The 27,759-nt window shown below is 39.8% G+C and overlaps 1 protein-coding gene across 3 annotated transcripts in view; it reads right to left on the reverse strand.

Moving 5' to 3' along the window:
• The window catches only part of LOC105927797 (roundabout homolog 2), a 136,633-nt gene that overhangs the window by 17,314 nt on the left and 91,560 nt on the right, over positions 1 to 27,759 (reverse strand). For all 3 annotated transcript variants that reach the window (XM_036143345.1, XM_021317585.2, XM_012864740.3), the window contains 12 exons: positions 26,179 to 26,384; positions 23,201 to 23,282; positions 21,004 to 21,169; positions 20,065 to 20,231; positions 19,822 to 19,943; positions 16,292 to 16,523; positions 6,554 to 6,678; positions 6,285 to 6,456; positions 5,014 to 5,190; positions 3,309 to 3,335; positions 3,162 to 3,201; positions 57 to 184 (listed from right to left, as the gene is read on the reverse strand). In XM_036143345.1, coding sequence (XP_035999238.1) covers positions 57 to 184; positions 3,162 to 3,201; positions 3,309 to 3,335; positions 5,014 to 5,190; positions 6,285 to 6,456; positions 6,554 to 6,678; positions 16,292 to 16,523; positions 19,822 to 19,943; positions 20,065 to 20,231; positions 21,004 to 21,169; positions 23,201 to 23,282; positions 26,179 to 26,384 — 1,644 coding nt within the window. The remainder of the gene's footprint in view (positions 1 to 56; positions 185 to 3,161; positions 3,202 to 3,308; positions 3,336 to 5,013; positions 5,191 to 6,284; positions 6,457 to 6,553; positions 6,679 to 16,291; positions 16,524 to 19,821; positions 19,944 to 20,064; positions 20,232 to 21,003; positions 21,170 to 23,200; positions 23,283 to 26,178; positions 26,385 to 27,759) is intronic.

Here is a 27,759-nt window from a genome sequence, read left to right on the forward strand (position 1 = left end):
ATCGCTAATACTGTACCTCCCCCCTCCCCTCACTCAGCGCCGCTTGTGTTTCTTACCTCCTCGGCCAAAGTTGTTGCCACCCTTTGGACTCCCTAAGCCTCCGTTTGCTGGGAGGCTTGTAGAAGGCCACGAGTCAGCCAACCAGGGGAGGCCCGGATCGCCCGCTTTCAAAAGCCCTGGGCGGCTGTAATGAGGACGTTTGGAGTCGGACAAAAAGGAACGAGAGGGCGGGAGAGAGGAGAAGCAGACACTCTGTTACTCAGCCTCCCCCCATGACACAGTATTGCTCATTTTCTTCCTGCTGCATCAACAACAAATAGATGTGAAAACTCATTCAGCACATTCTCGACCGTGGAGCCGCCCCTGCACAGAGGCAACAATAAACAACAGAGAGACATACAAGTCTATAAATCAGACTCTCCCCCCTCTCATCTCCTCAACACCCCCCCCCCCCCCAAGAGAAACACGGCAGGTCTAAACACACACTAAATCCACTTTAGAGCCTTGGCACAACAGAAATTTACATTTTAAATTGAGAATCATGGACAGCCTCTGGCAGATCAGCTACACCGGAGTGCCGTCTCCATGGCAACAGAGACAGCAAAGAGCCCACTTGGTGGTTTAGGAGAAAGCTAGTACGTCATTTCGTCTTTGTTAAATATCGAAATAGTTACAAATGCTCGCATTTATGTTGAAGGCGGGAAAGTTGCGCAAGTAACAATGCGCTGAGAGGAAGAAAAAAAAAAACAAGACAAAACAATACCAGCATTTTCAAATGCGGTAGCCTACAGTGAAAATGGCCAGACATTCTGATCCCTGCACATTCAGCAAACATACTGTGCTCAGATGTTTTATGCGCTGCTATATAGTGAATTTTTCATTAGGCTCTACTCTCCAGGAGATAGAGCTGCTTTCTACACGCAACAACTGCTTTCTACACGCAGCAGCACTGTAGCCCAAACCACAGTGCTGCTGCGTTGTGGTTTGGGCTAGAAATGTACCAAGACACCAGCTCGTGACCAGACTTGGCTGATTTTCAGCTTAATTTGGAAACTAAACAAATCAGATCTTTTTTAAGTGAATGTGCTGTAGTAAAACACCACCAGGTTGCACTACAACACACCTCAGTACAGAAGCTGTTACTGAGGGAATGTCAGTGTGCTGTTAAGGTCAAAGGAATGCAAATGGAAGGCTAAACACAGTACAGCAGATCTGCTATGTTTTATGCAACTTCTGTGAGTCTTAGAATGCTGGGTTTGGCAATGTTGTTGGATTTTTCACATTGCAAGAGCGAAGGTAATATTCTCCAAAGGAATAAGCACACAGGAGAGGTTGTTTTAGGCACAACACCTAAGATCTGATGAAGCTGACACCACTTTTAAATCAACTATAAGGCTACACTCTGAAATCCCGGTACATAAAAGGTCAGCTGAAAATGCAAACACATAATGATTTCAAAGCACTTTGAAAGTACTACGACTGGCTAACCTTTAGCAGCTAAGGACGCTAAAGTTGGCTTCTGATTCCTATCGGCATCAAACTAAAGGATTCATTTTGAGGTTTTTTTTAATGGGACAAGACTTCATTTGATCTTCTCACAATTCTTCGACTGGTCAAACCTAAGCTGCATAGCTTCACACTAAACAGAGAATATATAAAACATATTTAACACACATTGATATTTATAAAACAATTGTCCATCTTTTAAAAACAAAAGACAGTATTCGTAGTATTCCCTAAGTTTTTCTCAAACATGTTTTATGTGTAATTTCCTTTTCATGAACCCACTATTGTGTATTGTTCCCTATTGTAAACTGGATTTATTGTTATAATTCTAAAAATGTTTTCATTACTATTAAATAGAATTACTGTCCTGTTTTACAGTAACTCTACTTTTACACACGCAGAGTGACCTTTGCTTCAAATACAACAGTAGCTATATCGCAGGAATACATCTTTATTATTCGTATATTTCTTAAAGGTGAACCTTCAGTATTGTGCTTCCTGTTAAACATTTAGGCTTTGTCTAAAAAATATGAGCACAACATGTTCATTAAATTTTTTGCACAAAATTATTATCGGAAAATGTTTAGTGTTTTGTCAGTTTTATGTTAATGAGCTGTAGCAGGTCACGCCCCCCAACTCAATGTTTACACTCGCACTTGATATGTGTAAAAATGGCTGCAACGACAGACGCCAATAATGCAAGCAATTATAAATTAGCGATTATAAATTAGCACCATGCTAACCGTTGCTAACCGTTCGTCTGTGTAGACTCATGCTCTTCTTCATGTTCTTCTCAACTGCTCATAAAGATCTGTCTGTGAGTGTTATTGTTTTTATAAAGTGTCGACTTGTGTAAGACTTCTAAAAGTCATGTGTTTAATTTTTGTATGTTAAAGTTGGCTTGGGTTGCTAGGTAAGGAGTTGGGCTCGATCGGGGTTGCTAGGTGAGGGGAAGGGCAAGTATTGGCAAGTATTGCTTTTATGAATACATAATCTGGCAAAGTCTAATAACATCACATATAAAATTAAAGCGTTTTCATTAGAATTTGTAGTTTATAAATACATAGGGGCCGGTGCACCCACTGGGAGGCCCCATGGTGCATCGCTATTTCTGATTTCAGAAGCTGAAAGAGGACAAACCTGTTAGCCATAGTGCCAAAAAAACATCTTGAGTACGTGCTAAAAACTACCATAGAGAAAATGTTCAAGTGGAAAAACAATCTTCTTTCAGAACCAAAGGCACCAATTTGACGAGTTGCCAGGTCCAACTCGCTGATCTCTCACATCTACGTTCATCACGTTCATCTCCTCTCGTCTCCCCCTGCGACCTCCCACTCTGCCAGCAACCTCGACATGAACAGATAGAAGCAGCGACTGAAACAGCTGCCCACCTGCATTAATTGCTAGCACTCACTTCAAAGGAGTGATTAATGATTTCATCAAGTGAACACCAGCTCGAATCATGGGCCGATACAGTATGAATAAGCAGGGGAAAAGGGGGTATGCAAATTCTATTCATCACAGGAGAACTCTTCATTCCAGGTTGTACAATGGAGCCCGAGCCAACGAGAAGACTCGCGCTGCGTGGTGCTGAAATGTCAGCAGGAAAGCTCCTTCAGCTTTGGCTCTTCAGTTTGAAAGATTTAAACTCTCACCTTCCATTTCTGATCAGGCCTCGGTCTCTTTGGAATGTTACTTGAAGGGGAAAAAAAAAAGTGGGAGAAGAGAATTAATCTGCAGTCTTGTCTATTATGGAGCAGCTCAAGAGTTTATTTTTATTCACACAGAATATGGAGACATACCAGCTCGAGTAAAGGTGAAGGACTGCACTGCAATTCGAAGAGACACGGGAGACGGATGAAACAGTGCAGCAGAAAACAATTCATGAATTTCATTGAACACAAACGCTTTAGACTTACAAAGCAAAGACATGTTGACTGATTATCTTCATTTTGCCTCATGGGAAAAGGCATTTTTTATTGACTCAGTATTGGACAGGGAGTATAAAACAGGTACTCTGTATTGGAGTTCCTGTCAAAACTCACCTCCCTATATGTTTTGTTGCCGTAGTGTGAATGAGAACATCAGTTACACCCCTAGCGAGTTGTACGGCCAACTTTTATGCAGCCATATTTGAAAAAGCAATGCCAGTGCAGTTTTTACCAGCATGATATGCCAGACCATGCACATTATTTTGTTTACCTAATAAGTATGTTTTTCCTGAGTATTTACACCCTTGAAATGTTGATTACCAAAGAGAAACTATATTAGCTGCTGCAGCTCCCTATCTGTCTGTGTCATGTGACCTGCAGTGCCCTGTGCTCTGTCCTAAGATATCTCTGACTGAAAACACAGTTGAAATATGTTAATACATTTGAAGTTCTCAATTTATGGAGTGGGACAACTTTATTTTAGCCATAAATGGAGGAAATAAGTGGAATAAGTGGAATTGCATTGAAATATGTTATGAAAGTAACCCTTATTAGAGAGTTAACATGCTAAGGTTATCTTAACATTTCAGAAATCTGCCTTAAATGAAAACCTCGTCATCAGGAGCAAGATGTGAATTTATGGAAGACTGTAGCTGTATGTGTTTAGACAGAAATATTAACAGAAACAAAGAACAAAGCTACAAACATACTTGGTGACATATTGTGAGAACCATAGAATAGTTATCTTAAGCTAGTTAATTTAAAGTGTCTGTAACTCTCTAGAAAGAAGAGAGTAGAAACAGCAGTGTCATGAACATCATTGATAAGTGAGTTAAGTTGTTAAAAATCAAAATATGTAACGATCATAAAATATAGTGTATTATTTTTGTGTTTTTTTTTTTAAGGCTACTATATAAGGCATTAGTTTTAATGAAGTATTGTACCGGGACTTGGTGTGGGCAAATGTCTATTCTTAACTGACTGGGATTAGTATCGAGACATCCCTGGTAAACAGGATGTTTGGAATGCAGCTGAACATATTTAATTGGCTAGATGAGATGATTTGAATCCCTACTGAATTAGGTAATTACATCGTCTGTAAATCACTTGAATGAAAGCTGCGCACACTTCATCATAAATTCATATGACTTGAGGCTCGCATTGTGGCATGTAAAAATTACTTTTTAGACTGTGCTTTATTACTGGGTCCCCAAAGGGCAATTCCTAATACCTAAACCTAGACGCACCTAATGTTAATAGACAAACATCACCAGGCATGGTCTGATAATGGAAATGGATGTTAAATTACTTATCTCGCATGAATGTATTAGCGCTGAGGTGTGGTGCTGATGGAACTCAGCCCAGCTGATGCACATGGCTGAACAGTGAATTAAAGTAAATAGGGCCTATTTCCATCTGTGTAGAATATATTTTCCTTTGTTCTGCATTTTAGCCACCTCAAATGGAGTCACATCTGTGACGACATCAGCTTCCGCTGCAGGCGAGATACCTACTGTGCTCTAAGATCCTATACTGATTTAGAAGCATGAGGACCGTATTTTTTATTTTTTTTTACCTGCATAGTTGCTTAGTCCTTTTCTCTTTTTTCTCCTCCAGTACAGCCAAGCGCTGAAGCCCATGAGGACAATCCAGCATGCCCCTCCCAAGCCTGCAATGAAGGCTGGCTGCTTCACAACGTCTGAGATGCTATTGTTGCCCTCTGATCCTGTCATGACATCCTTCAGTTCTCCACCTGAAGGAAACGCAGAAGTTACACGTGCAAACAGATGGAAAAGACACAAGGAGGACATCTGAATGCCAGATTATGCCTCGGTGAAAACAGATAGAGTAACTGACATCACAGTTTAGCTGTCATGAGGAAAAACAAAAGCAACCCATCCATAACGGTAAAGAAAGATATGGCTTAAATGCAAATTAAATATCAGATACTATATATATATATATATATATATATATATATATATATATATATATATATATATATATATATATATATATATATATATATATATATATATATATATGTGTGTGTGTGTGTGTGTGTGTATGTGTGTGAATAAATAAATATCAAGACAACTTCAACAACACAAAGAGAGCAAGGGAGGTCAACCGAAAAAAAAAAAATCAGTGTGAAAAAAATTGAAAAAATAAAACAGCACCGGTGCATCCAATATAGACTTAATCAATTCAGCACTGCACTTATCAACTTGAGCTGCAAGACATGAGATTGACAGAGCAGCTCCAAGAGTTTGATTTTTCTGTTGCAGCTACTGTGCTGTGAAATTAGATTCACAGTCTCCAGCATTACCCCCCCCCCCCCCCCCCCCCAAAAACGCACACACACACACACCTACACACACTCCATCATTAAGCTTCAGTCCACCGGCCTGCTTCCCCTTCTCTGTGTGTTAAGGGTGTTATTATATATCAGTCAAAAGTCATAGATGAAGAGCATCTGGCCTGGTCTGCCATATTGATTCAGGGCTTATATAGTCTGGGCATCCTTTGGCTATTTCAGAAGATGTGATAGGCTGATAAGCTCCTACAAAAACACAGCCTTCAATGTGTTAGCACCAGCTGCCCACATATTGAGGAGGATTATTGATATGGCTAACAGTACTTGGCACGGTGTTTCCAGACACTACACTTAATGAATCACTATTGATTTCTCCACAGATGCCTGCGTTGTAAAGCGCAATCTTCTTTCTTCTGGGGCGATAAATTGCTAAATCATTTTTTCAGACTCCTGATCTGCTATAGAGACCCAGGTCCCCCTATTATAAGGTCATTTCATTTGACCCCGGATTTGGAATGGGAGTGGATTACCCAAAATGATGAGCTGGGGTTTGCTTCTGACCCCCACCCCGGCACTGGTGCCTGCTGCCACCTCCACACGGTACTGCACACCAGTCTGAAGACCCCCGACTACGACTGAACGGATGGTCGCATCCACAGACTTGTTGACGTGAAGGCGTGTATCATTGGCCAAACACCAGATCTGACACCGACAGACACAGCAGACAGAATTTAGTGTAATGTTCTGTTACACATGACTGAGAAATGTACTCTGCGTGGGGAGGGTGGGCTGAGCCTACCTTGTACTCCTGGATGATGCCGTTCTGTTGGTCCGAGGGAGGGGGGTCCCATGACACGCTGATAGATGTGCTGTTATGGCTCCCCACCGTCAGCACTGCCACTTGCTGTGGGGGTGCGCTCGGAGCTGATGGTTCAGAGTGGGAACAGGTTTCGAGTTATACGATTTTAAAATATGATCCAGTGCTGGGTAAAATTATTCAAAACCCTGGAACTTTTTCAATTTTGATAACTAAAACATATATTCCATTGGCATTTTATGTGATGGACCAACCGAAGGTAAGAGCTGTAATTATGATTAAGAGGAAAATCATAATTAGCTCACAATTAATTGCAAAATTTTGAAATCTAAAAAAGTCTAATTTGCCTTTCTGTTCAGCACCCCAGGATTAATACTTTGTAGAACCCCTTTTCACCTAAATTAAAAATGCAAGTCTTACACAGATATCTGCATATCTGTGTTTCTCTCCTATATGAAGGCACTGATGAAACTAGTACTGTCGTCACCTTTTTTTTTTTTTTTTTCTTTTCTACCACTAAGAAAGTACTGCTCGATCAGTGCTTCTGTGTCGTTTTAGTATGTTTACCCTGTCATTTTCCTTTTCCTCGTTTTCCTTTCCACTGTTGCTACATGCATGCACTTATGAGGGATTGCTGCAATGTCAGCACCATAATGCAAGCAACTGTCTGCACTGTCCACGTGCTGCTCAAGGAGAAGAGAATGCTGCAAGTCACATAATAAATGCAATCTGCTGGGTTTCATTAGATTTAAAACATTTTAAAGAATTTCAATAACACACTGAACTTGACACTGTTATTTGATAACCAGAGTCAATTCGAATGTATGATTTTAACTTGGAGTCTTTCTGTATGATTCAATTGAATATACATGAGATGACAGGTGTTGTGATATATCAATAAATAATTGTATCATAGTTCAAATTTAGGCAAACTGCAGAACTACTTGTGGATATTTCCGCAGAGTCTCAGTTGGATTTAGATCTAAACCTTGACTGAGCCCATTCTTTCCTCCACTGCAGTCTCAGGTTTTTGCTTCAGCTTTATTTGCAGTGTTAGTTTCCCGCCACAGATTATGTTTTGCACGTCAACCAAAAGGTAAATATTGTTTTGTTATGTGACCAAAGCTCCATTTTCAGCAAGTTGCCTGTATTTTATACAAGAGTTGGGTAAACCGCAGCTGGGACCTCTTAAAGTTTGCTTGTGACAGTGACTTTCTTTTTACTAGTCTTCCCTAACGCCAGGTTGGGTTGAGAGATTTTCCAAACTGAGCTATTGCTCTTCTAGAGTTTCCATGGAACAGTTGGCTGCTTCTTGGCTGTTTTTTTTATTAATGTATTTTATTTAAGGGTATCAGAGTAAAAGACTGGCAGAAAAAAAATATATACAAGCCCCATTTGTAAGATTTTGATTTTTAAAAACAAGAAAAAAAATACTTCCACCTCACAATAGTGCACTTATGTTGGTCTATCAAATAAAATTGCATTTCAAGGACAATGGAAGACAATAACTCATTTTTCATATTAGAAGGAAGCGAGGAAGTCTTGTGTATTTTTTATCCTGTTAAAGTAGGATTTGTCTCACTCTCTGTCCCAATTCATATTCATACAGTAAGCCCCACAACAAGGTACTTTCCAAGATAGCCTGGCAGATGGACTCTAAAACAATTCATCTCACAGAGTGGAACATTCCAATATCTTAATAGCATCCTGAGTTATGCAGGCCAAGCATTTGAGGTCCAAAATGTGCTTTTCTTAATTGCTAAAATGACAGTGATTCCAAGCAGATCAGCAAGTTTAGATATGAGCACGAACACTCGTGCCAAGAAAAAAGATGAGCTGGTTCGTCGCCACAAATGTAAAGCCCTAGGGGACCATATTCAAACTCTGGTTAATAAGTTTAATTTTTTTTCAAAGCATCAAATTAGCCTGGTAACCTGTACGGAGCGATCAAAGATATAATGAGACTAAACACGGAGTTTGTGCAACACAACAAATCATCTTCTCAAGCTAAAAAGGGCAGTTATGGACACATGGAACAGTTTCTCATAATTCCCATTAAAATAGAGTTATGTTCTGACTGAGTGGATGAGAGGACTACTCTGACCCCGATAAAGAGGCAGTAAAAAAGTAACTGTGTTTGTACTGTATCCAGATAGCATCAAAGGCTGGCCCTTTTAGAGCTGGAGAGGCTAAAGCAGGTGAGGCATTATCTTGGCTAGACTGCAGATGTGAGTCCATATGAACAGATGGACTTACATCTGAAATTGAGCAGGTAGAAGCACGAACAACTACCTTTCAGAGGAAACATTAAGTCCTGTAGTGCATGTAGTAGGTATGATGAAATGAAGCCAAGCTATAAAGATGTATCAGCATCTGGCTCAGACATTAATACTGGCTTGCTTTAGTTAACCTGTGCATAACAAAAAGAAACTCTCATGGTTCATGGCATACCTGCATACCTGAGTATTTGTTCGCATGGCAATAAATCCATCCTACAATATATCATATAATACTTTTATCAGCATATCTCAGACTGCTTTCTGTACACATATACATTGAGCTATCTTAACTGGGGAGACTTTATTGGACAACTACTGTCAGATGGACAGTAGAATCCTTGACTATTCAGTGATATTCAATACATTAAAACATGTATTTCTAAGAGGCTTATTTATCAGATTAAAGGTACCTAATACAACATTTAAGCTGGTATTAAACATACTTTTCATTAAGCCTCCATTTCTGTATAATAATAATAATAATAAAATAATAATAATAATGAAAATAATAATAATAATAATAATAATAATAAATACACAAAGATTAATAATAATAATTATGCTTATTATGTTTATTATTATTATTATTGTGCTTATTGTGATTATCATCATCATCATCATCATCATCATCATCTTTGCTGTTTTATTGGTCTGATGCAATATTCTAATCTTAAATGCTGAGTTTTTTTTATTGCTTGAAGTGGAACAAAAATCATAATTTGCACCACAACTTTTCTTTTTTTTTTTTACAATATCCCTGCTATAAAAAGTATTTGTCAACATACAGATTTTCTTCTTGTATTACTTTCATTCAAGACAGAAATGTTTCAGTCTGGAAATTTTCTTTTCTGTTTTTTGAAAATGTCCAATTTGAAAAGCTACAGCCTGATTACTGCATGGTCTGTAGAATCAAGAAATAACCTAAATAGAGCACATTTGGCTAAATAAAGTAGGCTCAAAGATCTTAAAATGCAGTGAACCATGCTGTGATCCACATAATATCAATAAGAAACAAAGTCACTGAACTATAGACTGAGTCACATTGAAAGGCTTTATCTGCAATTATGGAACCACTGGAATAGCAGTAAACCTTCTGGGGAGTGGCTAGCCATTCAAAATGTCTTAAAAAAAATCACTTCCATGGAGAATTCCAAGGCAAAAGCTACAGCTGATCAAACAGAACACAAAAGCCTGTTCTTTTGTCTTTTCAAAACTAAAAGCAAAAAACAACAACAAACAAAAAAAAAAAAACCTCTTGATGAGTGCCAAGACTTTAGCGAAAATGTTCTGTTGAATGACAAGACGAAAGGTGTTTCCCTTACATCTGGCATAAAACTAACACAGCATTTCAGAAAAAAGATCAAATATCACACCTACAGTCAAACATAGTGGGAGAAGTTTAATGGCCTTTTTTATTTTATTTTTTTGCTCCTTCAGAACCTGGACAACTTGCTATAACTGACAGATGGATAGAAAATTTTGCTCTCTTCATCAGAAGATTTTGAAGGAGAATGCCCAGCCATCAGTTTGTGAACTTAAGCTAAAGCGCACTTGGTTATGTAGGAAAATAATGATCTGAATTACAACAGCAAGTACATGTCTGAAAGGCTCAAACAATACAATTTCAAAGGCTCTTATCCTGTAGAGATACTGTGATGTTAAACAGGCCATCCAGGCCATTTTTAAGTTTTGGGAACAACAGAGGATTTTGAAAACATTGTTCCCTTAATACCCAGAATCATGTATTTACTCAGGTTATCTTTTTCCAATATTAAATGTATAAAAAAAAGTAAAGGGTAACAAAAGGAACCCAAAAGGAAACGAGTATAAACAGAACACTAAGATGTTTGGTAGGTGTGCCACTCTGTTCATGTTTGCACAGGCACATGTAATGATTAAAATATATTTTTTCTATAATTTAAAAAAGGGAAAGTAGTCAAACTCTGCACTCAAATATCTGTTCCACACTGTAGTTCAACAAAATGAGATAATGCCATAAAAGGGATTTAACATAGAACTACTTATATTTCTAATTATCAAATGAAAATGCACCATTAGGCAAATCCTCTTCCTTTTTCCTTTCACATTTAATTTCTGAGAACCTGCTTCAAGAAGATGGAGGTTTTCCAGTCACTCAAATGCTCTCCATTAGAAGAGAGGAAGCATTAAGTGTAGTCCTGCAACCCTTAGATGTATGAGAAGAGTCCCTCAGGATGAATAATGGCTACAATACCAGTAATGACTCAAGCTAACATTACTAGAAATGATCATAAGATTGCAAAATGTCAAAGAGCATCTTTCTTGTCTGCATGTATCAGACTGATGACTGGTGTAGCTGCTGGCTTATTTGAAACAATTCCTGTGTTTCAGAGAATGCATTTTTTTATTATTATTTACTCAGCTGTGCAACTAAAGCTGCCACTAAATGTTCTGCTGTACAGGAAATGGAGCAGTTAATAGAATGAAACAATTGTCACAAAGCCCCAAACTATTTGTAAGTTAGAAAAAAATCCCTGTCATTTTAAACATCGGACACTATTTGTCTACACTGACCAGCCTCTTTATTAGGTACACCCATTAAATTGCTTGTTAACTTCTTTTACCAAGTTCAGGTCAAGCAGACAGGTAAGCATTTTGACATATTTTTAGATATGAGTCAAACACGGAGACATTTTTTTTCTAACCACATGGCTTTCAAAAAGGGTCTTTAAAGTTTCTAAAAAAAGTTGCAAAATTATTTTTCACAAATATTTTTTGTTTTACAGTAGTGTAATGGGAATATGCAACAGCACACAGTTGTTTTTTGTCCCGACCCCTCATGACTGTTATTGTTGGAAACTAGAGGCTCTTACCTTACCAACAAGGGGTCTGATGGTATTGTCTGACCATTTCCAATGCAATTTCGGTGCATAACACAGGAAAATCTGTAGACATGGCTGCATTGAATTCAGATTACTTTATGCAGGGCTGCAAGTGCAGATTGCTCCATTTGTTCGTGATTCTTTTCAGTGCTGTGTCTTTTCTCTTGTGATCATCAAACCACGGAAGAAGAAAATTACTGTTTGAATCTTCAGACAGCAGCTTGGATTTTGAAGTGGAAGAGGATGAGGAAGTCAGCTTCTGAGAGACCCGGTCCATGAGTAAGTTGCACTGTAAACTTTTCGTGTCTAGCATCTTTACATTAGGTGTCTGCTATTTCAGAAAGCGGGCACATGAATACAGTACGAAATAATGCTGATCTTTTACTCAAAACTTTGCTCCATCTGCCCTAAGACAGTGGCTAAGCAGCTCATCCAGATCAACAAAAAGGGGGGGAAAAGCTTCAAAGCAGGTTAGTCAGGCTACACCTCTGCCTGATGACAGTGAGGACATGTGGCACAGCCCAGATGACCCAGACAATGAGCCACATTTACCTGCATTTCAATTTTTGCACATTTTGGGATTGTTTGGGATTGATAACTCTCGTTCTTAATACAAATACCTGTGTTTGGAGACAAAATTGTACAATTCATCTAATTTTTTGTTCATTTTATGGATATTAAGCTGTGCACAATGGTACTTTTTCATGAAAAACGGGGTTAAATCTTATGACCAAAGGCTTTGTCATATGCAGAAGGTGTCCTACAATGGAAATCTGCACTTTTATTTGACCAGATTCCCTTTTTTTGGCTGGGGGACACGTTTGGCACAGGTTTGGTCCATTTTGGCACAACTGTGCCAAAATCACGAGTCTGCCTGGCAAACTGCCCACTAAAACCTTTGTGGAACAAATATGCTTCAACTGATTCAGTCCAGATTTGTTGCAGTTATAGCCAAGATGTGGATCTTTAAAGTCTGAGGCTTCTCTTATGTTTTCAAGTTTTTTTTTATATCTACAATAAAATTAGTTTCATGAAGGATGCCTCTGTCTTTTCTCTGCTAAGACAACTTTCATAGCATTTATATAATCACAATTCTCTTCTTCAGAGCTACATCTGTTTCTTTCTTAAGTAAACCATTATTTTTTTCAATTTGTTACTGACTGTTGGAAAGTCTGTGGCTCCTATGGATGACAGTAACAGAGAATAAAGAAACCAACACCTCATTAAGTGCTTTAAAAATCAATGAACCCAATAAACACTTTTCCTTTTATCCATTTTTTTTTAGGTATCACAGTCTAAGATTAGGTTTTTTTTTTCCATATTTATTACCCCAAGATATAATCAGGCCTTGCAAAATCAGAGCCAATCAGCCAGTATGTCTTTGAAAGATAACAAGTGTCTTTTTCTGATAATTCTGCAGCATGCTACTATACACACCCTCGGCCCTGGATAATGGGTGGATCAAGCCCATGTTTCCAGTACCACAACGCCTTGTTCCCATTATCTCAAGTAAATACAGCATGTGTCCCAGTGGGTAAAAACCACCAGTGATCCTGTGTGGCCATTATAATTGGGCCCCAGTGAGGTGAGTCTTTCTTGCCGCACTGGTTGTAAGCAATTCTTTCGGCTTGCACTTCTTCTGGGAGGCCTTGTGATCCTTTCATGGTCAAACACAGATGCGTTGGACAAATATATTTAAAGATCAATGATCTGGTCAGAGCTTTGTCCAAGTGCAAACCGTTGCCTCGGCAGTTCAAGTGATGATGTGCCTGATCGCAGAGAACTGAAGTTTCTTTTGTTTCACTCAGAGGTAAAACGGATAATGCGAATGAGTCATGATAATTCAAGCTTGTCTTTGGGGAGAATTGTTTTTAAGAGAGCTGCTAGCTAGAGCTGTGCTCTGAAGAAGCTTTGGGTCCAATTATTTGACAGTTCAGCAGTATGTCAGCAGTTCCATACCAGTGACCGCAACATATTTTTTAAAATCTTTCTGGTAATGTAGTTAATGTCTATTTATGAAAAATAACTGCAATACAGTTAGATTTTAACACCTAAATCTGCTTAACTTTTTTTTTTTTTTTTAAATAAATGTTCCTGATTCTAAATTTCTTAGCTTACATTTCTCATATTTAAAAAGCTGTTTCTGTTTACATATGCTTTTGGTAATAAAACACCTTGTAAAAGTAATCACAACCCCATGTCCCAGTTTTACATCTTCCAGCTACAGACTTTAAAATATTGTGTTTTATAAAACAACATGACTGAGAAGTAGAATAAATTGATACATGGCTTTATATTGTGTTTACAATAATACATTTGAAGTGCATCCTGTGCATTTGTATTTGGCCCTTCTAAGTCAATCCCTTGTAGAACCACTTTTCATCACAATCATTATTATTAACTATTGTGGAATGTCATGTGAAGTATTTCTACAGCATAACTGAATAGCACATCTCATAGATGAAGCTACATGCGACTGCATGGTTAGTATATGTGAAATCTTGGCATGAATTCTCAGCTAGATTCAAGTATGAACTTTGAGTGGACCTTTGTATCACAAAAACATGCTTTGCTTTAAACCATTCCACTGTAGCTATGTCTGTATATTTAGGGCCATTGTCCTGCTGGAAGGCCAACCTTAACCCTAGTCACAAGTCTTTAGTAACCTCTAACATGTTTTCTTGTAAGAGTGCCATGTATTTACCTTATCCATCTTCCCATCAACTCTCTAGCTGGCTTTAGTGCCCCTGATGAAGTAAAGAGTCTCCACAGCGTGATGATTACAAGATGACTACTCTTCCCATTTAGCCACAGATGCTCTAGTCTGGGTCAGACAAGCTGTGGATGGCTGCGGGTGACTGTGCTTCGTCCTCAAATTCCTCTGCCTGCTAAACATCAACCACGCTAGCTTTTTCTGTCTCATGGCTGGAATTTCTTCTACAACAAGCACCTTCTGCCATACTTTTACTGTGTCTCGTACAAGGCTTGTGGCAAACTGAATGGTACTTATATTGACTTTCTGAAAAAAAAAAAAAAAAAAAAACAGCTTATTGCTACTCTCCATCCTGGTCGTATTGGTGGAATGCCATACTAATTACTGGTTCTGTCAAAATATTCTTCTACCTGAGATGTCGATCTATGTGGCTTCTCCAGAGTCGCCATGAGCCTCTTATCCACTTTCTGATGAGTTTGATATCACATATTATTTCATCAGCTAAACCTGATGCTAACATCTCTAACAGCCTTATCCTTACCTATCTAGTGGGTTCCTTAGTCTTCAAGATCATGCTGGTTTACTAAGGCATTCTAGCAAACCTGGGGTTTAAATTAGACACAGGTGTCACAATTGGGTTTTTTGTTCATGTTTTTGGACTGATTGGCTGATCTTTATGCACTCCATGCTCCACTCATCCCAGTCATCGTTCAGTTCACATTAATCAGGTTCACCTGCTACTGCTAATTAACCCCAACTCTTTTCACCTGTTACTCCACCTACTTGTACCTGCGACACAGAACCACTTCCTGCCAGAACGTCTCATTTCAATCTGTTCAGCCTGGTCATTTCCACTTCCTCACGATAAACCTTTTAAAACGCAAGCATCGTGTCCAGTTTGAATATCAGGTTGCCAATGTACAAGTCATTACATAGGTAGACTCTTATTTACCAATAAGATGATTATAAAAGCAATCAGTTGTACTGGATCCTAATTAGGGATAGCAGAGTAAAGGGGGCTGAATTCATATGCAGGCCGCACAATTCAGATTTTTTTTTTTTTTTTTTGGTAAAAATAAATGTGAAGTATTCTTCCACATCACAACTATGCACTACTCTGTGGTGGTCTATAACATATAGTCCCATAAAAACACCTTAACATTTGTGGTTGTAATGTGACAAAATTTCAACAACCTTTAAGGGGAATGGAGATTTTTACTAAGCATTGTACACAGACCTAGCTACAGGTATCTTCAATACACAAAAGCATCATAGCTTTGTTTTCCTTTTTGGTGCCATAGTGTAATAATATTCAATTTGTCTTGTAAAACATCTTACACAAGAGCGATAATTGGCTGATCAATTGACTTGCACAAAGGGAGCGCTACGAGGACACAGACGCGTTTTACCACCCTTAAGGCTGATTGGTAAGAGTGTTAGCAGTGGGGGGTCATATAATGCATGTCTGGAAAGGAGTATGACAGCAGGGGTCCAGAGCTAACCAGAGCTCTCTCTGTTTATAGAGAACTGATCCTAAGTCGCAAGAGCTGACTCCGCCCTCCCCCTCTGCCCACCATCCCACAGAGGCCTTGAGATGTCACAGAGCCCCACTGTGCTGTCGCAGAGACCTGTTTTCACACACAGGGGATATAACACCGCACCAGTAAGTGTGGATGGCTGGGTGTTCTTGAAATGCCATTATCCATTACTATCAAACCTTGAAGCCTTTACCAGTGGCAACTAATACTCTAGAAGTGGATCAAAACACAGCAAGAGACTAACTGCTTGTGGATCCCAAATTTAACATTAGCATTAAGTTGAAAAGATATTGCTTTTCTCAGAAACGGAATATTTTTTTGCGGCGTACCCTCCTCCATGGTGCGCGCCGTCATGGATTCGCTGTCAGCTCCCTGGAACTCATTGAAGTATGGTCGCACCTTGATCTCATAGACAATGCCCTTGTTCAGACCAGCGAGGGTTACGTCCCTCTCTGAGGCAATTCTCACGTCCTGGATCTGCCATGGCCCAGGGGAGGGCAGCCCGGATGTTTGACGGTACAGAACCCGGTATCCTTGGATAAACTGGGATGGGTTTTCAACCTTTAAGCATGAGAAGAGAGAGAAAATCGACTGTCATCGGAATAGACAGTTAGGAACAGAGACGACAACAACAACAAAAACAAAGCTCACAATATATGCATGTTTTTACTTGTTTTTTTTTTCGTGTGTTTTTTTTTACTCATTATTCTGTAACCTTAAATTTATCAAATTAAAACTGCAATTCAGTGTGAATATTATTGGGAATTTATGTGACAGAACGACTCAAAATACCACATAATGTGAAGCAGATATGATCTGAAAAGAGTTTTTTTTTAATTCAGTCCCCTGAGCTTTATAGAACAACCTTTTGGAATAATTGCAGCTTCATATCTTGTGGGGTATATGCAGCTTTGCACATAAAGAGACTAAAGGTTTTGGCCATTATTCTTCATAAAATAGCTCAAACCACAGCTTCTCCGTTGAATTTAGAGCTGGAATTTGACTTGCCCATTTAAACCAAGAATGTATTTTCATCTTCACCTTTCTTTTGCAGCTCCGGATTTATGTTTACTGTTGTCCTGTTTGAAGGTGAAGCTCAGCCCTAGAGTAAAGTGTTTTGCACAGATATTTCACGATTGCTCTGTATTTAGCTCCATCCATTGTCCTGTCAACTCCATCAACTTTAACTAGCTTCTGTGTCCATACTGAAGAAACCAAGTACACAACATGATGCAACCACCATCATGTTTCACTGTGGCGATATTAATTTCAGGATAATATCGGTGCAGCAGCTAGGAAGTTCATCCTGTAACTGATGGGTTGCTGTTTCGAACTCCTGCTCTGACCGTCTTAGATGTGTCCTTGAGCAAGACACATCACTCTCTTTCGGCCGCTGGTTGTAGCGCTGATGGTATGGCACCCTTGCTTCAGTTGTGTCTACAATGCAGCACACCAGCCTCAGCATGTCAATGTGTGAGTGAATGGGTGAATGTTGTGTAAAGTGCTTTGGGGTCCTTGGGACTTGATAAAGTGCCATAAGAGTACAGACAATTTACCATTCAGTGTTAGCTTTCTGCCACACTTACTGTTTTGAATGTAGTTAAAGCAAACAAAAAAAAAAAAGCTAAGTTTGGGCTCATCTGAGCAGAGCACATTCTTCCATGAGTTCACTGTGCCTGCTACACTGCACTCTAAAAAGAGAACGCAGCCCCAACTTAAATTGACTGTTTCAATTGGTAACAAGTATCAAATTAAGTTTTACCCAACTTCATTTATTTACAATGGTTTAACCTGACAACTTATAAACTAAATTATTAATTAATAATTAAATTACTAATTAAGCTGCATTCTCTTTTTAGTGTGTGTCTGTGGCAAACTTTAAATAGTCCTTAGAAATAATGGTTTTCTCGTAGCCCTTTTTACATACACTGTACGATATTTTCAATTGTGGTACTCATATCCAGCTCAAACTGTAAAATGAAACCACAGGGTTTAAAAGTTCACAGCTCACCATATCTGTTCTTACACTGTGCGGCCCAACGCTCTGATGCGACCTGACTGCTCACGCTGTACGTTCAAAAACCACACGTCAGACTCAGCTCCGTAGAGAGATGGCGCTACTCGGACTCTTCTATCCGGAAGCCGAATGTCAACAGTAGAAGAAGAAATAGGCGGAAGTGTCGATGCTAACTGTAAAATATGAGGCTTACTAGAACGAAACGTGCTGCCTTGGCAATTCTACGAGTTGCTCCTCCGTAGTTTGACTCCATGTCATACGTACCGCCGTCATGCTTCTCTCCGCTCCCATGTTTTCGTTTGAGAAGACGAAGAAGAATTCCCTTGTTTGCGCGTGCGCAGTGAGCGAAGTTCGGGGGAAATCGGCTCGTAGCTTTGCTTCAACAGCAGGATGCTGTTGAGGGCAGACTGAATTTCAAACACCGTCCGATTCCTGATCGGGAGGTGGTCGTGAGAGGCGAATCGCATCTCGTTACCCCATGTGTACTACACGACGCAGGACGCACGATCAAGCTGAAACTGTAGCACGACTGAAGAATCGGCCCAAAAAAAGGGCGAAAACTCGTACAGTGTATGCCCGGCTTTACATAAATCAAGAGCAGTTGACTAATAGTTGTCCTGTCAACAGATTATCCCACCTGAGCTTTGTCAGGTGAGATCTTTGGTCTTCATGATGCCTTATGTTAACCTGTTTTTTTTTTGCAAACTTTATAGGTTTTTATAAATCACACACAGGTGGATTTTTTATTTTATTTTTTTACCAATTACATGCCTTCTAAGTCAAGCTGGGTATCAGCATAAAGGGGGTTGGCTGCAAATGCATGACAGCTGTTAAGAAAATATCTTAGTCAAGCAGAGTGGACCACAGCCCATTCACATTATAATTTGCATAAAAATGTCCTTCCTATTCAAAACATTATGCGCTATATTATATTGGTCTATGACATTAAATCCTAATTTTAAAAATAACAAAACAAAACATTTGTATTCGTCGCTGTACAATGATAGAATGTGGAAAAGCTTAAGGGTGAGTGAATACTTTTGCAAGCAGCAGTATGATCATCTTAAAAAACATGGACAATGTCCAATATATCCTTGTATGAAATAGATTAGTCGAAATTGGGTCTGTGATCTAACAACTACGTAACAATGAAAACCAGCAGGAAACTGGGCCAGTGACACTATTTTCATCATGTTTTACAGATGGCCTAATTAATGTTATTAGATATACAAAATGTGAAATTGAGAAATAAAGTACATTTATACAACTGTTCTCTTGGGTCTTTTATTGCATTCATCCAAAAGTGTTTGTTTTTTTTTCTTCAAAATGAAGCCAAATGTATTCTGGCTCATAACCTGCTTTGACAATAAAACCTTTGGCAGTAATTAATGTTGGTGTTGTTATCAAAAATGGACAGGGATCAAACGTTCATGTGTCCGTTGTGATCCAAAATCCAGTTTATCATACATGCATGCCATATTGGAAAGCATTAGGTAACGGCCTGGTTCCAACCCATCTGAGGTGAGCTATGTACCTGCTGAGGCTGGTGCTATGGAGACCCCGCCAAGAGGTAAAATAATATTCCCTGGATAAAGTGTTGCCTGCAGACTGTTTCCAGAAGTGGCACATGCAACACCTAATGGTGATGTATTTCCCATCAACACAAAAATTATTCTTTATTTCTGCTTCACCTCAAAGCAATCTAAACAGCAGGTGTTCACACTGAATGTGTATTCATCCTGTTATTCAAAACAGACCGGCACACAGAGAGGAAAGTTCAAAAGAAGCTTAAACTAGTTTCATTTATTCCCTCAAATGGAGTGTCGTGCACACTGTACTCACTGTCCATGTAACTTGCACTGAAGTAGAGCTAAGGACCACAGGATTATGCATGTTAACCACGACATCTCCTAGCTCCTTCTGCACCCGACGATGGTCTACTCCCTGGACTGTGGGACTGATGTCTGGGAGAGAGAGAGAGAGAGAGAGAGAGAGAGAGAGAGAGAGAGAGAGAGAGAGAGTAGCCATGTAGGTCAAAGATAATTAACACAAGTGATTTATTGCAGTTTGCTCTTATCTCTATACCTTGTGTCCGGACAGGCTCAGACATTGGGCTGGGGTCCCCGAGTCCTTGAGCATTTACAGCCCTTATAATGAACAGGTACACAGTGTTTGGTCGTAGGTCCTTGACTGTAAACTCGGTGGTCTTCACATGGTCGGCCACTGTTTGCCAGCTATTACTCACAGACTGGCTGTAAAAAAAGAACAAATCAAGTTAAACCCCCATTACACTATTGCCTCGTGTTTTTATGAAGATAGGCTACCCGCATTTCTTTGACACTGTAGCAAACATAATTGCATCTCCAGCTAAGACAGGCTAGCACAGATTCCTCGGATATGCACATATGTAAAAAAGTCCTACTCAAATGTTGCGGCAAAGTCCTAAAAATAAGGTGAGTTCTGCTCATGCAGTGCTATACAGATGCTCCATCTGCACTTTCACTAATCTCTGTATACAGACTCCTAGAAGCAATTCAAACTAGTGGCGGTTCGACCAGTTATTTGGACAATTTCGGGACATTCAGATCATTTGATCCTTAAATAAGGAAAAACATAAAGATAGTAGCATCTACTTAAGACACAAAAAAAGTATATTTCATTGCTGTAGATGGAGCTGTGAAACAATATTTAAAATAACAAAATGATAGAGGAAATTATTTGAAGTGATTTCTGTTATCGTAGAAGTCGTTGTTCACTCTACTAATCACAAGAAAAACAATGGAACATGATTGAAAAATTATCCATGTTGGCTAAATGTGGCTACCCATTATCTTTCTTTTGCACAACTGCCTCTCCAATGTAAATACATGAGTATTTCTTCACTCTTTGTATTTCAGGGTTTTGGTCTTTGCTTGAAACTATCCTGATATGCTAGAATTTTCCACAGAGACCACCCTACATCTCCTGTTGGCACGAAAGTTTGGGTCACTAAGTGCTGCTCGGGGCCATAGGTCACAGACGTACCCGAAAGCCTCAATGACATAGGAGGACACTGGGGAGCCCGCCTCTGGCCCCGGTTCCCATGACAACGAGATACTGCTCTTGGTAACGTCAGTGACCTCTGGCTTGGAGGGCGGCCCTGGGAGAGTAGTTGTGTTGTGCGACATGAAGTCCATGAGGTCAGTGGAGTCTGAGGAAAGAGGAGAGGCGGAATTAATACTCTCAAAATCAAAGGGAAGGGTAAGCTATGTAGGCCTCAAACTTTTTCACATTTTGTTTTATTACAACTATGAACTTCATTGCATGCTACTGGGATTTTATGTCATAGACCAACACAAAGTTGTACGTAATTGTAAAGTGAAAGAAAACTGATTTGTGGTTTAATTTTTTTAACAAATAAATATTTAAAAAAGTGATGTGCTTATTTGTACTACATGAGTTTTCATTCTCGTATACTCTGCTACTCCTAAAATTAAAACCAAGCGCCACAAGTTGCCTTTAGATTTGTCAGATCAATAGTCCACCTTGCATCCTTAAACATCATCAATTTAATCTCAGTATTAAGTAAAAAGTATTAATTAATTTGCATAAAGGATTCGTTAGCGAACAAACCAACAAACAAAATGACACACTTGGCAGGTAAGGGATAATGTGGAGAACTGGGCAGGGTTAGGTTCTAACAAAATATCAAGCTTTGAAAATCTCATGGGGCCACAGTTTCATCTACCGCCCATAAAAGGAATGATGGCAGAACATCTACAAACTGACATAGACACATGTGTCCACCTGATTTCCCGGACTGGGAGAACATTAATCAGAGAAGTCGCTATGGTCTTCCATCAGAGTGGCAGAGATTTATGACTGAGATTGAAGACTCTGTCAACAGGACAACTATTGTTTGCCCGCCTTAGAATGTGGGTAGATTGTTACAAACTGTTTGCAGTTTGCCACAAACCATGTTCACACAGCAAATGAGGGTAGTACATTGAACATTTTCGGCATCATGCAAAAGGTAATCTGGGGCCGAAAGATAATACAAAAATACTCTGAAAAAAAACACATTTTGGTTGTGAAGCATGGTAGTGGCTGCAATGTGCTCTGTGGATACTTTTCTTCAGCAGGGATAGGGAAGCTGGTCAGAGGTGTTGGGAATATGGATAATGTTAAATACAGGAATAACTACTACACAGAGGTTTACCATATACCACAATAGACAATCAGAAAAGGGTAAAGTGCTTTCTCCGGGTCAGGGAGGATGTCCAGCCCCAAGTAGAGGAGTTTAAGTATTTCGGGGTCTTGTTCACGAATGAGGGAAAGATGGAACGGGAGATTGATAGGCGGATTGGTGCTGCATCTGCATTGAAACAGGCGCTGCACCGGTCTGTTGTGGTGAAGAGAGAGCTTAGTCAACAGGCGAAGCTCGAAATTTACTGGCCGATCTACAATCCCACTCTCATCTTTGGTCATGAGCTTTGGATAATGACCAAAAGAACGAGATCACGGATACAAGCGGACGAAATGAGTTTTCTCCGTAGGATGTTTGGGCTCTGCCTTAGATATAGGATGAGAAGCTCGGTCATCTGAAGGGAGTAGAGCCTCTGCTTCTCCATGTCGAGAGGAGCCAAGTGAGGTGGCTTGGGCATTTGGTCAGGATGCCTCATGGACGCCTCACTAGTGAGGTATTTTGGGCATGTCCCACTGGGAGGAGAGCCAGTGGAGGACCCAGGAGAGGGGACCATGTTTCTCGGCTGGCCTGGGAACGCCTTGTGGTTCCCCCCGGAGGAGTTGTCCCAAGTGGCTGGGGTGAGGGAAGTCTGGGTCTCCCTACTAAGTCTGCTACCCCCGCGACCTGACTCCAAATAAGCCCCAAAAAGGCCAAACATTTTGCCTGAAGATGTGCAAAGGTGGTATAAAGAAAAGACTTGAAGCTGCAGATTGTTCCACAAGGAATTTACTCAAGAACAAAGACTCTTTTCAGAAACGTATGTATGCATTGCACAACATTTGAAAACCCTTTATTTCCTTTCCATATTATAATTATGTGTACATACTCCATACTACGTTGTGTTGACCAGTCACATAAAGTCTTACTAAAATAAAGAGGTTTATCTGTACAATAAGACAATAATAATAATAATTTAAAAAACGTTCAAGGACTATGACTACATTGCCAGGTTCTGTAGAAGTATATTAATCATTCAGAAGAAATAATCCCACAGACCTCTGACATCTAAGTAGGCACTCCAAGATGTTTCTCCACTGGAGCTGGTAGCAACACAGGTGTACAGTCCGGAGTCAGACAGCTAAGAGAGCCAGAATATTATATTGTTATTCAACTCATATTTCATACCTTACATGACAGTCCAATTCCACAGTTGCAACACATCAATTCAGCATTAAAAACCAAACAGTTGGAAGACAGTGTGCCTATTAAATCCACCCCATAAATATTTTCCGCAGATCCATATCGCACATAATATTGCTTTCAGGTTTGTTCTCTGTCGCCGTGTTCAGCTGAGTGCCACAGCCTTTGTAACTGTGATCCCTGATGGCTTCTACAAGCTCCTGCGTCGGTCTGGGCTTTTGAAGAAGGTTTGCAGCTAGCACTACAGTAAAAACGCATTAACCTTCCCTGGCCTGCATTTGGCACGGGGAAATCTGTAGAGTGGATGAGTGGAAACTTTACCGCTAGCCAATAAAAAAAAAAAAAAAAGAGGAAGAAGAAGGGAGATGCCATTAAAAGCTTACATTAATTTTCTTAATTGATTTTCTCCAATAATGGTCACACGCCATTCCCATAACAATCCCATCACCAGTGCTGACACAGGAAATGAGACATATGACGGCGTGTTTCATACTGGCACAGCTTCAGGAGCCTCTGACAGCGAAGCGAAGCTATCTCCCGGGAGAAGGTGGAGAAGTGACATAAGAAGGGCACTTTGACACCACGCTGTGTGTTGCAGATCCTCCATCAAACTACCACCATCAGGCCCCTCTCACCGGTTCCTGTTCCCGAGTCCTTGAGTCGAACTGCTGCCTCAGAGATTCAAACTAAAAAGCGGCGTTTAACGACTCATAAAAATCAATACTCGCTATTCATCTTTTAAAAGCAAACTGACTGCACTTGTCCTCTTGAATTATGCTCGGCTGACATCACCTGACAGACAAACAAATCTCTGTTTATTCTTTAAAGTGCAGCACAGGATCTGATGCACAAATAAAGCAATAATAATACAGTTTCTTTTTTGTTTATTTTATTTATTTATTTTTGCATGACAGATTTTGAATTTAAATTGGAAGGACATTTGTGCTGTTCTAGTTTATAGCAATAAAGCAAAGCATGAATAATTGCTGATGCATCTCATCTTTTGGTTGGGACACATCAGCATTTGCTTTGTCACTTTTATGGCGCTTTTAAACATATTAAACAGCAGTGGCTTTCTGCCTCTATGTGCTCCATCCAATCACAAGTACCTTTGAAAGTCGCTACTTTCCAGATGGTTTCGACTGAGGACTTCTGAGATTGTTTCGTGTAACAACCCATCTGCTGCATCAGGTTAAAGGACCTGAAACCCACCCCCACCCCACCACTTCTGAGTGAGACTTGTTTTCCTGCAATTATGTCAGACACTTCAGGGTTGACAAACTGAAAGGGATGCTCGTGAAAGCATAATGCTCTCTAGCCAAATGTGTGTTACAAAACAGTTTAACTCAGAGTCTGTGCGATTGAATGATAATTCCTCTCTGTTCCCTCTTATTGCGAGGTTTTTGGCATCATTGGATTTGTCATAACAAAATCCCATGCCACGGGATCTTGAGATAATAAAATGCCACAACATTTTCTAACAGACTTAAGTCTGTCATTCTAAGCACCAGTTAATGTCAGGATGCGATTTCAACATCTGGAGAAATACACAGAAGCTACAAAAGCTGGCCAAACCCTGGACGGTGTTTGATACTCAGTAGTACCAAATCTAGAATACTTCGAGAGAACAATCCTGAACTGGATAATTCTACACCCAACCATTAAATATAGTCTCAGAATTATCAAATATTTTTTAATGTTTCAGCTTTTTTGGTATCAGGCTACCTTGGAACCTGTCAAGTATACAATATAACATCTTGTGAAACCTGGACTATGACTATAACTATGTATTGACCTGCTGAGACTATTTCACTGCAATGTGCTTCCTCCTGTAATGTTTTATTTTCTTATATTCTGGTCATATGCAGCACCTTGAATTGTCTTATTACTGAAATGCTAACTCTAACCCAAATGAACTTGCCTTTCCTTTAACACTGATTACACATTAATAGTAACAAAAACACAACTGAAATAAAAAAAAAATAACTTTGCAGATTTTCACAAACCTTTCCAAATGTGATGTTTTTTGTTGTTGTTTTGACTGTTGATGCATGTGTTAGCTCCTTCAGTCCATTTGCAAAATAAGATTTGATCTGAATCCCCTCCTCCAGAAAACAATAACTATAGTTTTTGAAAAAAAAAAAAAATCATATACAAGCTGGAGATTTTTAAAAGCTCATATCTGTTCTTGGAGCCTATATGTGCAGGCTGTATATCTAAAGATTATTTATGAACAATAAATGTGCAAAGTAGACAAAGAAGCCTGCTTTGCACATTGCCACTTTGGCTTCCTGTTCTGAAAAACACATCAGATTAAGTTTTATGAATTATAACATCTGTCTCACTAGTTTTTGATTCTTTGCTAATTTTACTTTAAAGCTTAAGAAGGAGATGTTAAAAATCGCTTCGGGTCAATTTCCCCAAAGCCATATGAAAGACCCTTATTTTGTTGACGTTTTGTGTCTTCATACTTTCCTTTTGCATCTGTGAACAAACTATTTATTAGTCATGCAGTTTATAGAAAACTAGATTTGTTGTTGTTGTAGTTAACAACTTTCTTGAATTGTGAGTATACATTGTCATACAATGATCAAAATCGTGACAAGATATCAGTGGGATATAAAAGAAAATACTTTAAAATACTTTATAATAGCAAATTAATGCATAGTTGGTACTGAATGGCATGATATCATGCGGTAAAAAAGTTGTTTAAAAAAACAACCAAAACTGCAGCGACAAAGGGACAAAAACAAATTAAGGGCTGAGAGGAAATTGTCACAGTATCAAAGAAAACATGAGCTTCAATTATTTCGGGAGAATCGACGCCAACCCACCCTTGTGCTCTGGATCTGAAGGCTGCCATGCTCCAGTAAGGAGAAACGCGGGTCTTGTCCGAGTAGATTCACCCCATTCTTCCTCCAGGTGACTGTCGGCTCTGGATCTCCTGACGCCTGACACCTGAGAACGGACACGCCTCCCAGGGCTTGCGTTTGGTTAGACGGCCCCTGACGGATGATGGGTGGTGGGCGGCCCTTCGAGGCTAAGAATAAATGACAATTACCAAACGTTATGCGAGTGCTTTCTGATCACTGCTATTTGGATTTCTTAAAACAAAACAACTCTTTTTTCCCCTCCCCAACTAGTTGTCACAGTGGTGAAAAAGGTAGATGACCTTCTCGCAAGGTGTTAATTTGCAGCTGCAATAATTACATTAGTGGCTGCACGTCCAACATGTTAGCATCTAGTCTGATGAATTTGTTGTGAGGGGAGGTGACTGTTTTCTCACAGCCTTTACGCATCAGGGAGGTGTACTCGTGGCACTGCATCACACACCTTTGAGCTTTAATTACTAGGTGAGGATTAACGATGCTTCACCCGCAGTGCTAATTACCATGGCTTCTTTATAACACCTCTCGCACATTCATGCCTGTCCTCCCTCATCCTACTGTGTGACTCATGGCTGCACTTCCTGCCCCCTCAAAAAGACCCCCTCCGCTCCCCAGCAAACACAGATAAAACGAAACTCTGAATTAGCATGCCAAACCGAACAATGAGGCACTTCTTGTAAAGCTCTTTTTTGGGGGCTCATTATACAGTTTCATCCAGGACACAGCCTCCAGACTCTGAAACAGTAATTTCTGGAGTGTCGAATCTCTCTTAGTCTTGTAACTACCCCTTGCTTCCAATTTCCTCACCCCCGTTATCAGGTGAGTATCCATTCACACAAGAGTGCATAGCAGGCTCCCCAAGTCTTATCCGCCATCCCGAGTCCCTCAGCACAATGGGTCAAACGGCATTTCAAGCAGAATATCAGGCACAGGTAAGTGCAACATAATCTACGATAAAGGCAACAGTGTGACAATGTATTTTTTTTTAATTTAATTAATTGAACATTAATAGTTTGCATTTAGTTAATTAAATCTGACACTGTGCTGAAGTGTCAGTTGCTGATATTTGAACGATTTCTTTAGTCATGTCAAGACGAGAGTCAACTGTAGAAAGTCTGGTATCTCTGTTTTCAACTGGGAAAAAAAGGTGAACAGGTCCATCCAGTTTGGGGGTCAGTCTTTGCATAGAGCAGAGGACTTTAGGTATCAGTTAGATCAATTGAAGTCTCATTGACAGTAGTTTGGGCGCTGTTGTGGCCTACAGCTGTGAAGAAACTGCCAAGCCAAAAAGAAAAATGACCTCTCAAATTTACGGTGCATCTGCAATTTTAATATCTGAGCAAAGGTTATCAGGAACGGATACGGAGCAAAAGAACAAGATCCTGGCGACGATGGAGGAATTGAGCTTCCTCCGACGGCTGGCTGGGCTCAGGCTGAAAGATAAGACGGGGAGCTCTGTCATCTGGGGATGACTCGGAGTAGGCCCACTGCTCCTCTGCGCTGAAAGGAGTCAACTAAGGGAGTTCA

Source organism: Fundulus heteroclitus, chromosome 11, assembly GCF_011125445.2.
Source record: "Fundulus heteroclitus isolate FHET01 chromosome 11, MU-UCD_Fhet_4.1, whole genome shotgun sequence".
Lineage (NCBI taxonomy): Eukaryota > Metazoa > Chordata > Actinopteri > Cyprinodontiformes > Fundulidae > Fundulus > Fundulus heteroclitus.